Source organism: Cebidichthys violaceus, unplaced genomic scaffold (genome assembly GCF_023349555.1).
Source record: "Cebidichthys violaceus isolate CVI_PGR_0920_01 unplaced genomic scaffold, fCebVio1.0.p SCAF_26, whole genome shotgun sequence".
In the NCBI taxonomy this organism is placed as follows: Eukaryota; Metazoa; Chordata; class Actinopteri; order Perciformes; family Stichaeidae; genus Cebidichthys; species Cebidichthys violaceus.
In genome coordinates, this window is record NW_027176439.1 from 4,578,849 (window position 1) to 4,594,437 (window position 15,589).

The 15,589-nt window shown below is 44.9% G+C and overlaps 1 protein-coding gene and 1 long non-coding RNA gene across 4 annotated transcripts; both read left to right on the forward strand.

Annotated features, from left to right (window-relative positions):
• Nucleotides 1-1,077: 1,077 nt before the first annotated feature.
• Nucleotides 1,078-4,454, forward strand: LOC137879966 (uncharacterized). Its single transcript, XM_068720957.1, has 4 exons — nt 1,078-1,149; nt 2,247-2,316; nt 2,418-2,619; nt 2,894-4,454. The coding sequence occupies exons 3-4, from the start codon at nt 2,440-2,442 to the stop codon at nt 3,383-3,385; spliced, it is 672 nt and encodes a 223-aa protein (XP_068577058.1). The 5' UTR covers nt 1,078-1,149; nt 2,247-2,316; nt 2,418-2,439; the 3' UTR covers nt 3,386-4,454.
• A 469-nt stretch (nt 4,455-4,923) lies between these two features.
• On the forward strand, nt 4,924-15,239 carry LOC137879950 (uncharacterized). 3 transcript variants are annotated; one of them, XR_011103776.1, is made up of 4 exons: nt 4,924-5,088; nt 6,085-8,629; nt 9,778-14,824; nt 14,920-15,239. It is a non-coding gene; the product is annotated as an uncharacterized lncRNA (long non-coding RNA). The 3 variants fall into 3 exon arrangements; XR_011103777.1 differs by having other exon boundaries at nt 6,085-6,167; nt 7,316-14,824; XR_011103775.1 differs by having other exon boundaries at nt 6,085-14,824.
• The last annotated feature ends 350 nt before the right edge of the window (nt 15,240-15,589 follow it).

Here is a 15,589-nt window from a genome sequence, read left to right on the forward strand (position 1 = left end):
CAGTGACGGATTGTTGATAGAGCCTGATTCTCAGGGCTCTAACATCCGTGCTGTGTCTCCAGCCGGTCAAATCATAGAGCCCTTCACTGAGACGTCAAGCGCTCCAGTGGGTAGACCCTTTGGCTTTCTCAAGTTGGATTTGTATTCGCCGACTCCAACACAGAGTCCAGCAACCCGAACTAAGACGAGCCCCTCTGGTTCAATCACCCACTCTTCTGCTTTTCAAGCTGAACTGCAACAAACTCAAACTCACCAACTGGTTTCAAAAAGTACAATTTACCAATCTGTCCGTGAGCCGACCTCAACCCAGATTTCTCAAACCACATTTGAGCACAGAGGTCAACGCCTACACCAGGACACACATCTGCAGCCTTCACCAACTCTCTCACAAACATCTCAATCCGATCCTAAACAATCGGTCACTCAAAGTCTTCTTCCGAAGTTCCATCTTGAGCTATCGACAAACCCACATTATCTGCCTTCCACACAACCTCCACCGTCTTTAGTTACAAAGCCTCAACAATCCCAAATTTACAGTGAACCTTCTTCGCCTGCCCTACCTAAACCAGCTAAAACCATGTCTGCACTTCCTCATTCATCTCCAACACAACATCCACAGCTCCACTCACAGGCTTATCTACCTCAGACAGAAACCTTTCCACCCCAGAACAGAAACCCTCTTAAAATCCAGCCTTCAGTCTTGACCGCCCATCAGACCTCCGATCCTTCAACGCTGGGCCCTGACATTCCTGTTGTCCATCAGGCCAATATGTCCGATAAGGTACAGCGAAATACTAGCCAGAAAGGTGACCCAGGTCAGGAAGCTAAATCAGCCAATGACACGGAGCTTACAGAGTGGCTGAAGAGGAACACCTCCCAATCACCTATGACCAGCAATGATCAGAGGTAGGTCAAAATATGATATGGTGAAGTGATAGATATTGTAAAGAAGAAAAAACAGCAATGTTTCAGTTAAGTTTTGTGTTCCACACAGAGTAACGCAGCAGTCTCCGTCATGGTTGCCCGTGCTGGAGAAACATGACATTCCCATTGTGGTGGGAGTGGGTGTATCTCTGGCCTTCATCTTCATCACTGTTACCTTCTATTCAGTGGTCCAGAAGAACGAATCTGCACCAACAAGCCGAGCAGGTCAGAGATCCTCAGCCACATCAAATGTCAGCACACCTATTTCACATTCTGAACATGGTAAACTTCGGAAAAAAAAATCATTACTCTTCAAGGAATAGTTTGACATTTTGGGTAATATGCTTTTTCGCTTCAGGGCGGAGAGTTAGATAAGAAGATTGATGCCACTTTCATGTCTGATTGTAGAAAGGGGAGCCTCACCAATGCGACTGCAGCTGTGAGGTTGTGTAAAGGCTTTTGCAGGCGGCAACCTCCGATTCTGAAAAGTGAAGCCAACGTGGGGAGCGACGACTCTGGTTGCAAAAAGAAGTCCGATTGTATGGATGTCAATGAGAAAATTACTCTCCGTCTCACTTAATTTATTACCTTATTAAACATTGTAAACATGAGTTTATGATCTCAATTACTGGTTTTAAGCCTTTGTCAATACAGCATGATGTTCATTTTGTAAATTATAGTCCCATTGAGAGTAAAAGAGACGACAAAGCAGGTTACGCTTTAGGGCATGGCTACCTTGTGATGTCCAAATATGGTAACTTCTGTTCACTTTTTGTAAGAAAAAAACAAGATGGCGACGGCCAAAATGACGAACTCGAGGCTTTGAAACCGCAATCCACAAACCATTGGGTGATGTCACAACGACTATATGCTCTTCATATATACAGTCTGTGGTCTTTTGTAACAACTTCTTCTTTTTTTTAATACTAAATAAAGAAGACTACAAGTTTGAAAATGAAAAAAAAAATCTGTGTGGAGAAAGAAATAGGTGATCCACCGACCTCTGGAGTCAACTCCTGATCTCTGCTTGAGGCTAACGGCTCAAGGCTACGTTAGCTGCTACTAGCATTGCACACCATCTCAAAACTGTTGGCTGCCGAGTTGCATTGTGGGGAAATGTAGGTGCCAGGTTTCTGTTGCATCAATTTTTTTCACTCTTTCTGTCCATAGTGAGTCTAACAATTTGTGTGCGAAGCTATGAGCTGCTTCTATGTAATAGACAAGTATTAGAGTGGTGTCAATCTTCTCTCCACCGGAAAGCGAATAAAGCATATTTACCAAAATGTCAAATTATTGCTTTAAAATGAAAATTTCCTTGACAGCTCAGAGGAACGTAAGCATCCCCATACGACAAACTGAATGTCGAGCTGCAGGACGTACGTATGAAAACAGGTAAATACACTATTACACAGGACAAAGAAATGCATGAGACAAGGAATTTTTGTCTCTTTGTAGAAGATGCAGGAACCTAGAGTGTTTTGTGTCTTGCACAGAGCTTTTGAAGACGATGACTGCATGGCAGTGATTGAGCAGAGCCCCAACACATCAGACACCCAAGCCCGACCTCCAGGGCCGAGCCTGGTCATGGTGCAGATGGAGCCTACGTTCGAGGATCTTCAGGAGGACACACGGCTGGCTCTGGACAATCATTTAGTCACCGTAGAGACTTATCCTGAGCCCATTCTTGACACAAAGGTTTGATAACACAGAAATGCATTTTTAGAGGATTGTCGTTCCTCAGGGCATGAACAGATTAAACAAACAAGGCAGCACCGTTGTAGCACAGAAGAGCAAATGTGATCAATTTCCTCAAGCGATGTTCCTTGAGTCAACAAAATCTGGGAGTTAGAATGACTCAAGTTTACGTAGTGTGTAGTTAGAAGTACAAAGCTCATGGTGCCATCAGGCTTGGTACCCTTTATTTGATCAAATCATTTAAATTGCCATTGCTATTGTTATACTGTTTCAGATTGATCCCGACCTGGAGGATGAGAAGGGCTGCAGTTTGTCGCAGCCCAGCATCCAGCTGCAGTGTGCTGAGGACTGGACCAGTAACAGAGAAGACAACCGCTGCAGCCCATGCCAGGACGCGTTGCCTCCCCCGTCATCCTTACCCTCTCGATCGCCTTCCCCCTCTCCACCATCCAGACGTGAGGGTCTGCGCTCCTCTTTAACCCTGCAAAGTGCCGAGGCATGTGGAGCACCCATCCACCACAGCCTCAGCATCTCGCATGGCAACCCTCCCATGCTCCTTTCTCACCACGTCTCCTTGGGCCTCACTACCGTGGCGGTAGATGTTCATTTTTACCCAGCAGCCACTGCTTCAACGGCAGTAGGCACTAGCACCCACATCAGTTCAGTCTCTAATTCCACTTCAGTGGCTGCACCTCTGTTCAGTCCTCCGGTGGTTAACCGTCAGGAGAATGACCAGTCCACTGCCAGATTTCATCAGAGTAAGTAGATCCAAATTAGGGCAAGAAGTCCAGGACACGCTCATATGAACGACCAGTTCAACAGTTGTCCAAAATATTTTATAATTTTGCAAATATATTTTTTTGACATTGACTAAACTAAAAGTTTGAACAGGGCCACAGGATTAGAACTCGTAAAATATATTTTTTACTTAACAGTGTCTTTAAGTGTATGGAGTTAGAGCCGGGAGGTGGTTAGCTTAGCTTAGCATAAAGACTGGAGGCAGGGGGAAACAGCTAGCCTGGCTCTGATAAAGTTAAAAATACACCGACTGACTCATTTAAAACGTTATTTATCTCCTTTGTTGAATCTGTACACTCACTTAAATGTAAAGACAGTTTATCTGTTACCTGTGCAGCATTTCTAGAGCTCATGACTGTTAACAAGAATTGTAATTAAATTGCCAAGCTCCCTGAAAAATATAAACTTGCCGTTTTGTGTTTTGGTACAGATTGAAGAAACAATATACATCATGGTTCTTACATATTAGTGGAGCTTAAGAGATGCTGGTATCTTCCACCTGCCTTCAGTCCTAATGCTTAGCTAGGCTAACACACACACAGACATAAGAGTGATATTGATCAACTCATCTAACTCAAATGTGCATTTTTCCCAAAATGTTGAACTATTTCTTTAAACAAATGTGAAACTATGGGGTTAAAATATTCTGTATAAGCATTCACAACTTTTTTGTAAAGTGTATTTCATAGCATTAGCACAGCAGTTTCTGTGTTACTTCCTGTGTCACAATGATTATTATGTAACAGTTTGACTATTTCAGGCCACTTCTGACTTGTGGGCTTTGCTTTCTACTCTGTTTATTTTACTACTGAAACAGGAAGGTGAAAATGTGCATGCTGAATATTATTTCAATTATTCATTATAAAGGAATCATGTTTCATTGTGATGTTGTTGGTTAGTTCAAGTGCAGTAAGACTTAAATGTGTTGTACAGTATTGACTTATCTAGTGAAACAGCCAAGGAGACTTTACTTTGTCACAAAATACTGTTTTTTGTTTTGTTCAGTGACTTTCTCATTCTCTTATATCAAGCTACTTGACTGTTAACACCTTTTTTGAAACCAAAGGAGGGTAAGAGGGGCTGTATCAATAAACATTTAGACAATACAACCAACGTCTTAAGTGATATTTTATGGGTATATATATACATATATATATATATATATATATATATACATATATATATATATATGTATATGTATTTGGCATGGGAATGTTGTTGACATAAAGTATTTAAGTTGCTGAACCTTTTTAAAAGCTCTATAACTAAGTGAGAGTGGTAAAGAAAAGTCAGATATTGTTGTGAACAACTGAGCAAAAACAGAAAAATTCCATTTTAACACAATTATTTGAGGGGTAATTTGTATTTTGTATCAAATGTGTATCATGTATTTTTGCCCATCTCTGGCTACTGACATGCATCAGTGACGTCAGTGACGTTCGAGCCTTCGTTCGCGCGTTCGTTCGCGCGTCACTGACGAGTTTGACAGCTTACTTAAGCAGATCTGTGCACTTTCTCACTTTGCATTTGGACTTCACAAGAGTTGAGCTGCAAAAAAAAACAACCCTGATCGCTGGAAAGCTGAACTGTTTGGAGATCTGACGCCTGAAAGCCTGAAGGAGTAACGAAACTACTGAAGAAATGCACTTGTCAAAGAAGAGCAGCAGCCTGGTAAGACAAACTAAATTCATGATTTTCCTTATGTAACGTCTCTAAAATCCTCAGGAGCAATTTTCCTAAAATGCATTTAATAAGCTCTGAGGATTGAGTTTACTGTTGAAACATGTATTCAGAGCTGATTATCGGCTGCTTCTAAGTTCAATACATTAATTAATCATTAATGAATCGCCTCGCGACCCTGGAGTTTAGTGAAAATATCTCTTTGAGATGTGGAACTGTGTATAAACATCACCACTGCGTGTGAATATTATCTGAGTGAATACAGTCTTATTCTATTAATTTCACGTGAATCATCGTTATTTAATTAAGAACTTTACTGCAAAAATAATCAACATTTTCGAGGTATTTGAGTTGGTATGGGCTTGTTATTATCAATGTATTATCATTGACGTGATTATGATTATTTTCATGTGGTTATTATCACGTTTAATTATTACCCAGCAATACCTATATTTAATAATACTACGTGTATGATTCATGTTATATTAGTCATGGTGAAATCTAGTGGTATTAATACCCAAAACACCTTCTTGTGATTATTCAAATATTCTTGGAGGAGTGGAAAATTGTTTTTAAAAAATGCAAATCGGGTAATCTCTTCTTCCTATCAGAGCAGTGAAACGTGCCACGCAAACAAAAAAGAATTAATAGAACGTCTTATTACTTGCAACAGCTTCAACTTTTGTTGTGACTTGTTGCATGTATGATTGAAAATATCTGCAATATTGTAATGTACAGTGTTATTTCTTTACTGCTAACGGCTCCCTGGGAATTTGGGGATTTACTTACTTTTTAGTCTTTTTATGCTCTCATTCACTCACAAATCTCTCTGGCTCCTCCTCTATCAGCTGACAGTGGGCGATTTCGTCATGGTCTCCCCAAGCCAATCATACATGTCCCGTCAAACGTATATGTTATGTCCCATATATGTCCCGTCAAATCATACATGTCCCGTCAAACTTTAAAGACCTGTTCTCTTCTGTGCAGTCAGCTGTCATTTCAGTACGAACCGATGTGACCCTCCTCCCCATTCATCATCACATCCGGTGCTCAAGGGTTCTTCCACTGAGGTCAGACCCACTCAAACATGCCATTATCTAGATCTTCAGATCTTCTTTTTAACAACTCCACAGAGGACACCTGGACAGCTCTGAGGCAGGCCGCGGCAAAACCACTGGTCCTAGTAGTCTGCAGACAGTCAGATTTCACTCTGATGACATATCAACTGTGGTCAGGCTTCCTGGGGGGCCCCACCCATCTTTGTTATGCTCTGATGGTGAACTTCTGTTGACGTGAAGGTCTATCATCTGGCAAATTGGCTGAGGAGCTTGCAAGCTTTTCAACCAATTTCAGTCAAGGTGTTGCCCTATCATGTTAGCAGATTCATGCTCATTGTGTTGAGCAGTTGGGGAGTGTCCTGCAGCATATCTTAAGAACTGCATTCTGGGAAGACTACGGAGTCACCCAGGTAGTAGCCCTGGTTTCTCGGAGCCAATGCTGTCGGTGGGTGTTTGGACTGTGGGGAAGACTCAGTCGCGCTCTTAAGCCCTGCATGGCGATAGGTGTCGCTGTGTGGGGCAAGCCATCGCGGCCCGGAGGACTTGATCCTCTGGAGCTTGAGTGGCTGCCGACAGCAGATTGTAACGATGGGAGGCCAGTCTTCAATGCTACCAGGGGACAGGAAGTCTGCGTGCCAGCCTGCCTCAGAGCTCACTCCAGGCTTCCGGTGTGTCCGATTTAGGATGCTGTGGTAAGATACTCACACCAAACTCCTGTGGTGTAAACCAGCAGCATATCTGACCTGTAACTTTGGATTCAGAGTTGACTTTGACTGCTACCACTTTTTGTAATTTGGCTCAGGATGTTTGGTGCCACCATAATGATTTTAGGATGACCCAATCCCTCCTTGAATATCAAATTGTTAACATTGATTATTTACTTAGAGTAAAGTACAGTCCAACTTAGAGAGCTTTGCTTATAGGAGTGATATTTTGAAATATAGTATTTACAATCATACAGTTGTAAATTGATTAACTATGTAAAATGTGTGGATTTACTCTAACATCCTACATTAGGACAGTCTTTTTATGCTCTCATTCACTCACAAATCTCTCTGGCTCCTCCTCTATCAGCTGACAGTGGGCGATTTCGCCACGGTCTCCCCAAGCCAATCATACATGTCCCGTCAAACTTTAAAGACCTGTTCTCTTCTGTGCAGTCAGCTGTCATTTCAGTACGAACCGATGTGACCCTCCTCCCCATTCATCATCACATCCGGTGCTCAAGGGTTCTTCCACTGAGGTCAGACCCACTCAAACATGCCATTATCTAGATCTTCAGATCTTCTTTTTAACAACTCCACAGAGGACACCTGGACAGCTCTGAGGCAGGCCGCGGCAAAACCACTGGTCCTAGTAGTCTGCAGACAGTCAGATTTCACTCTGATGACATATCAACTGTGGTCAGGCTTCCTGGGGGGCCCCACCCATCTTTGTTATGCTCTGATGGTGAACTTCTGTTGACGTGAAGGTCTATCATCTGGCAAATTGGCTGAGGAGCTTGCAAGCTTTTCAACCAATTTCAGTCAAGGTGTTGCCCTATCATGTTAGCAGATTCATGCTCATTGTGTTGAGCAGTTGGGGAGTGTCCTGCAGCATATCTTAAGAACTGCATTCTGGGAAGACTACGGAGTCACCCAGGTAGTAGCCCTGGTTTCTCGGAGCCAATGCTGTCGGTGGGTGTTTGGACTGTGGGGAAGACTCAGTCGCGCTCTTAAGCCCTGCATGGCGATAGGTGTCGCTGTGTGGGGCAAGCCATCGCGGCCCGGAGGACTTGATCCTCTGGAGCTTGAGTGGCTGCCGACAGCAGATTGTAACGATGGGAGGCCAGTCTTCAATGCTACCAGGGGACAGGAAGTCTGCGTGCCAGCCTGCCTCAGAGCTCACTCCAGGCTTCCGGTGTGTCCGATTTAGGATGCTGTGGTAAGATACTCACACCAAACTCCTGTGGTGTAAACCAGCAGCATATCTGACCTGTAACTTTGGATTCAGAATTGACTTTGACTGCTACCACTTTTTGTAATTTGGCTCAGGATGTTTGGTGCCACCATAATGATTTTAGGATGACCCAATCCCTCCTTGAATATCAAATTGTTAACATTGATTATTTACTTAGAGTAAAGTACAGTCCAACTTAGAGAGCTTTGCTTATAGGAGTGATATTTTGAAATATAGTATTTACAATCATACAGTTGTAAATTGATTAACTATGTAAAATGTGTGGATTTACTCTAACATCCTACATTAGGACAGTCTTTTTATGCTCTCATTCACTCACAAATCTCTCTGGCTCCTCCTCTATCAGCTGACAGTGGGCGATTTCGCCACGGTCTCCCCAAGCCAATCATACATGTCCCGTCAAACTTTAAAGACCTGTTCTCTTCTGTGCAGTCAGCTGTCATTTCAGTACGAACCGATGTGACCCTCCTCCCCATTCATCATCACATCCGGTGCTCAAGGGTTCTTCCACTGAGGTCAGACCCACTCAAACATGCCATTATCTAGATCTTCAGATCTTCTTTTTAACAACTCCACAGAGGACACCTGGACAGCTCTGAGGCAGGCCGCGGCAAAACCACTGGTCCTAGTAGTCTGCAGACAGTCAGATTTCACTCTGATGACATATCAACTGTGGTCAGGCTTCCTGGGGGGCCCCACCCATCTTTGTTATGCTCTGATGGTGAACTTCTGTTGACGTGAAGGTCTATCATCTGGCAAATTGGCTGAGGAGCTTGCAAGCTTTTCAACCAATTTCAGTCAAGGTGTTGCCCTATCATGTTAGCAGATTCATGCTCATTGTGTTGAGCAGTTGGGGAGTGTCCTGCAGCATATCTTAAGAACTGCATTCTGGGAAGACTACGGAGTCACCCAGGTAGTAGCCCTGGTTTCTCGGAGCCAATGCTGTCGGTGGGCGTTTGGACTGTGGGGAAGACTCAGTCGCGCTCTTAAGCCCTGCATGGCGATAGGTGTCGCTGTGTGGGGCAAGCCATCGCGGCCCGGAGGACTTGATCCTCTGGAGCTTGAGTGGCTGCCGACAGCAGATTGTAACGATGGGAGGCCAGTCTTCAATGCTACCAGGGGACAGGAAGTCTGCGTGCCAGCCTGCCTCAGAGCTCACTCCAGGCTTCCGGTGTGTCCGATTTAGGATGCTGTGGTAAGATACTCACACCAAACTCCTGTGGTGTAAACCAGCAGCATATCTGACCTGTAACTTTGGATTCAGAGTTGACTTTGACTGCTACCACTTTTTGTAATTTGGCTCAGGATGTTTGGTGCCACCATAATGATTTTAGGATGACCCAATCCCTCCTTGAATATCAAATTGTTAACATTGATTATTTACTTAGAGTAAAGTACAGTCCAACTTAGAGAGCTTTGCTTATAGGAGTGATATTTTGAAATATAGTATTTACAATCATACAGTTGTAAATTGATTAACTATGTAAAATGTGTGGATTTACTCTAACATCCTACATTAGGACAGTCTTTTTATGCTCTCATTCACTCACAAATCTCTCTGGCTCCTCCTCTATCAGCTGACAGTGGGCGATTTCGCCACGGTCTCCCCAAGCCAATCATACATGTCCCGTCAAACTTTAAAGACCTGTTCTCTTCTGTGCAGTCAGCTGTCATTTCAGTACGAACCGATGTGACCCTGCTCCCCATTCATCATCACATCCGGTGCTCAAGGGTTCTTCCACTGAGGTCAGACCCACTCAAACATGCCATTATCTAGATCTTCAGATCTTCTTTTTAACAACTCCACAGAGGACACCTGGACAGCTCTGAGGCAGGCCGCGGCAAAACCACTGGTCCTAGTAGTCTGCAGACAGTCAGATTTCACTCTGATGACATATCAACTGTGGTCAGGCTTCCTGGGGGGCCCCACCCATCTTTGTTATGCTCTGATGGTGAACTTCTGTTGACGTGAAGGTCTATCATCTGGCAAATTGGCTGAGGAGCTTGCAAGCTTTTCAACCAATTTCAGTCAAGGTGTTGCCCTATCATGTTAGCAGATTCATGCTCATTGTGTTGAGCAGTTGGGGAGTGTCCTGCAGCATATCTTAAGAACTGCATTCTGGGAAGACTACGGAGTCACCCAGGTAGTAGCCCTGGTTTCTCGGAGCCAATGCTGTCGGTGGGTGTTTGGACTGTGGGGAAGACTCAGTCGCGCTCTTAAGCCCTGCATGGCGATAGGTGTCGCTGTGTGGGGCAAGCCATCGCGGCCCGGAGGACTTGATCCTCTGGAGCTTGAGTGGCTGCCGACAGCAGATTGTAACGATGGGAGGCCAGTCTTCAATGCTACCAGGGGACAGGAAGTCTGCGTGCCAGCCTGCCTCAGAGCTCACTCCAGGCTTCCGGTGTGTCCGATTTAGGATGCTGTGGTAAGATACTCACACCAAACTCCTGTGGTGTAAACCAGCAGCATATCTGACCTGTAACTTTGGATTCAGAATTGACTTTGACTGCTACCACTTTTTGTAATTTGGCTCAGGATGTTTGGTGCCACCATAATGATTTTAGGATGACCCAATCCCTCCTTGAATATCAAATTGTTAACATTGATTATTTACTTAGAGTAAAGTACAGTCCAACTTAGAGAGCTTTGCTTATAGGAGTGATATTTTGAAATATAGTATTTACAATCATACAGTTGTAAATTGATTAACTATGTAAAATGTGTGGATTTACTCTAACATCCTACATTAGGACAGTCTTTTTATGCTCTCATTCACTCACAAATCTCTCTGGCTCCTCCTCTATCAGCTGACAGTGGGCGATTTCGCCACGGTCTCCCCAAGCCAATCATACATGTCCCGTCAAACTTTAAAGACCTGTTCTCTTCTGTGCAGTCAGCTGTCATTTCAGTACGAACCGATGTGACCCTCCTCCCCATTCATCATCACATCCGGTGCTCAAGGGTTCTTCCACTGAGGTCAGACCCACTCAAACATGCCATTATCTAGATCTTCAGATCTTCTTTTTAACAACTCCACAGAGGACACCTGGACAGCTCTGAGGCAGGCCGCGGCAAAACCACTGGTCCTAGTAGTCTGCAGACAGTCAGATTTCACTCTGATGACATATCAACTGTGGTCAGGCTTCCTGGGGGGCCCCACCCATCTTTGTTATGCTCTGATGGTGAACTTCTGTTGACGTGAAGGTCTATCATCTGGCAAATTGGCTGAGGAGCTTGCAAGCTTTTCAACCAATTTCAGTCAAGGTGTTGCCCTATCATGTTAGCAGATTCATGCTCATTGTGTTGAGCAGTTGGGGAGTGTCCTGCAGCATATCTTAAGAACTGCATTCTGGGAAGACTACGGAGTCACCCAGGTAGTAGCCCTGGTTTCTCGGAGCCAATGCTGTCGGTGGGCGTTTGGACTGTGGGGAAGACTCAGTCGCGCTCTTAAGCCCTGCATGGCGATAGGTGTCGCTGTGTGGGGCAAGCCATCGCGGCCCGGAGGACTTGATCCTCTGGAGCTTGAGTGGCTGCCGACAGCAGATTGTAACGATGGGAGGCCAGTCTTCAATGCTACCAGGGGACAGGAAGTCTGCGTGCCAGCCTGCCTCAGAGCTCACTCCAGGCTTCCGGTGTGTCCGATTTAGGATGCTGTGGTAAGATACTCACACCAAACTCCTGTGGTGTAAACCAGCAGCATATCTGACCTGTAACTTTGGATTCAGAGTTGACTTTGACTGCTACCACTTTTTGTAATTTGGCTCAGGATGTTTGGTGCCACCATAATGATTTTAGGATGACCCAATCCCTCCTTGAATATCAAATTGTTAACATTGATTATTTACTTAGAGTAAAGTACAGTCCAACTTAGAGAGCTTTGCTTATAGGAGTGATATTTTGAAATATAGTATTTACAATCATACAGTTGTAAATTGATTAACTATGTAAAATGTGTGGATTTACTCTAACATCCTACATTAGGACAGTCTTTTTATGCTCTCATTCACTCACAAATCTCTCTGGCTCCTCCTCTATCAGCTGACAGTGGGCGATTTCGCCACGGTCTCCCCAAGCCAATCATACATGTCCCGTCAAACTTTAAAGACCTGTTCTCTTCTGTGCAGTCAGCTGTCATTTCAGTACGAACCGATGTGACCCTCCTCCCCATTCATCATCACATCCGGTGCTCAAGGGTTCTTCCACTGAGGTCAGACCCACTCAAACGTGCCATTATCTAGATCTTCAGATCTTCTTTTTAACAGCTCCACAGAGGACACCTGGACAGCTCTGAGGCAGGCCGCGGCAAAACCACTGGTCCTAGTAGTCTGCAGACAGTCAGATTTCACTCTGATGACATATCAACTGTGGTCAGGCTTCCTGGGGGGCCCCACCCATCTTTGTTATGCTCTGATGGTGAACTTCTGTTGACGTGAAGGTCTATCATCTGGCAAATTGGCTGAGGAGCTTGCAAGCTTTTCAACCAATTTCAGTCAAGGTGTTGCCCTATCATGTTAGCAGATTCATGCTCATTGTGTTGAGCAGTTGGGGAGTGTCCTGCAGCATATCTTAAGAACTGCATTCTGGGAAGACTACGGAGTCACCCAGGTAGTAGCCCTGGTTTCTCGGAGCCAATGCTGTCGGTGGGCGTTTGGACTGTGGGGAAGACTCAGTCGCGCTCTTAAGCCCTGCATGGCGATAGGTGTCGCTGTGTGGGGCAAGCCATCGCGGCCCGGAGGACTTGATCCTCTGGAGCTTGAGTGGCTGCCGACAGCAGAGTGTAACGATGGGAGGCCAGTCTTCAATGCTACCAGGGGACAGGAAGTCTGCGTGCCAGTCTGCCTCAGAGCTCACTCCAGGCTTCCGGTGTGTCCGATTTAGGATGCTGTGGTAAGATACTCACACCAAACTCCTGTGGTGTAAACCAGCAGCATATCTGACCTGTAACTTTGGATTCAGAATAGACTTTGACTGCTACCACTTTTTGTAATTTGGCTCAGGGTGTTTGGTGCCACCATAATGATTTTAGGATGACCCAGTCCCTCCTTGAATATCAAATTGTTAACATTGATTATTTACTTAGAGTAAAGTACAGTACAACTTAGAGAGCTTTGCTTATAGGAGTGATATTTTGAAATATAGTATTTACAATCATACAGTTGTAAATTGATTAACTATGTAAAATGTGTGGATTTACTCTAACGTCCTACATTAGGACAGTCTTTTTATGCTCTCATTCACTCACAAATCTCTCTGGCTCCTCCTCTATCAGCTGACAGTGGGCGATTTCGCCACGGTCTCCCCAAGCCAATCATACATGTCCCGTCAAACTTTAAAGACCTGTTCTCTTCTGTGCAGTCAGCTGTCATTTCAGTACGAACCGATGTGACCCTGCTCCCCATTCATCATCACATCCGGTGCTCAAGGGTTCTTCCACTGAGGTCAGACCCACTCAAACGTGCCATTATCTAGATCTTCAGATCTTCTTTTTAACAACTCCACAGAGGACACCTGGACAGCTCTGAGGCAGGCCGCGGCAAAACCACTGGTCCTAGTAGTCTGCAGACAGTCAGATTTCACTCTGATGACATATCAACTGTGGTCAGGCTTCCTGGGGGGCCCCACCCATCTTTGTTATGCTCTGATGGTGAACTTCTGTTGACGTGAAGGTCTATCATCTGGCAAATTGGCTGAGGAGCTTGCAAGCTTTTCAACCAATTTCAGTCAAGGTGTTGCCCTATCATGTTAGCAGATTCATGCTCATTGTGTTGAGCAGTTGGGGAGTGTCCTGCAGCATATCTTAAGAACTGCATTCTGGGAAGACTACGGAGTCACCCAGGTAGTAGCCCTGGTTTCTCGGAGCCAATGCTGTCGGTGGGCGTTTGGACTGTGGGGAAGACTCAGTCGCGCTCTTAAGCCCTGCATGGCGATAGGTGTCGCTGTGTGGGGCAAGCCATCGCGGCCCGGAGGACTTGATCCTCTGGAGCTTGAGTGGCTGCCAACAGCAGAGTGTAACGATGGGAGGCCAGTCTTCAATGCTACCAGGGGACAGGAAGTCTGCGTGCCAGTCTGCCTCAGAGCTCACTCCAGGCTTCCGGTGTGTCCGATTTAGGATGCTGTGGTAAGATACTCACACCAAACTCCTGTGGTGTAAACCAGCAGCATATCTGACCTGTAACTTTGGATTCAGAATAGACTTTGACTGCTACCACTTTTTGTAATTTGGCTCAGGGTGTTTGGTGCCACCATAATGATTTTAGGATGACCCAGTCCCTCCTTGAATATCAAATTGTTAACATTGATTATTTACTTAGAGTAAAGTACAGTACAACTTAGAGAGCTTTGCTTATAGGAGTGATATTTTGAAATATAGTATTTACAATCATACAGTTGTAAATTGATTAACTATGTAAAATGTGTGGATTTACTCTAACGTCCTACATTAGGACAGTCTTTTTATGCTCTCATTCACTCACAAATCTCTCTGGCTCCTCCTCTATCAGCTGACAGTGGGCGATTTCGCCACGGTCTCCCCAAGCCAATCATACATGTCCCGTCAAACTTTAAAGACCTGTTCTCTTCTGTGCAGTCAGCTGTCATTTCAGTACGAACCGATGTGACCCTGCTCCCCATTCATCATCACGTCCGGTGCTCAAGGGTTCTTCTTCCACTGAGGTCAGACCTGCCCGACCAAATTTAACACAGAGATGAGGTGAGTATCTTTGTCCGTTTTTTCTTGCAGATGTGCAGCTTGTCCTTGGTCGTGAGAAAACCCGCCTCTAGTTTTCATTGCTTATTGCCCCACAGGTTTCCATGGATCGTGGTTATACCTGGACCCTGGTCTTGCCTCCTGCCGCGGTTCCATCATATACATTGAATGTGTTGTAACTTTTTTATGTTGATCATTGTGTACACATGTCATCTATTACTCTGTCCATCCTGGGAGAGGGATCCCTCCTCTGTTGCTCTCCCACAGGCTTCTTCCTCTTTTCTCCCTGTTAAAGGGGTTTTTGGGGGAGTTTTTCCTGTTCCGATGAGAGGGTTCTGGGACACGACGATGACATGTGTACGGATTGAAAAGACCTTTGAGGCAAATTTACTATACAAAAATAAATTGAATTATATTATTTAGTTTGTTTTTTTTCCTTATTATGTGGCTTATTATGGATTCATTGTGAGCATGGCTCGAGGTGCTAGTAACTTCCGACCTGCTCGCCATCGAGGGAGCAGCGTCCGCGTGAGCCATAATAAAGCTACCCAGAGGTGAAGACGGGACATGATGTTCAAACCAAACACACTTCTGGAGCAACAATCAGAGTCCAAATGACAAAGCTGTCGGTACCAAACTGAAGTGCTGTCATAGTCCCTCTGCCGTCCTAATGGCTGCCCGACAACACGACAGCCTTCCTTCCAAACCAAACAGCCTCACTTCCCTTTTCAGTCCAAATAACCAAGTGGGTCCTGGAACCAAACGGGA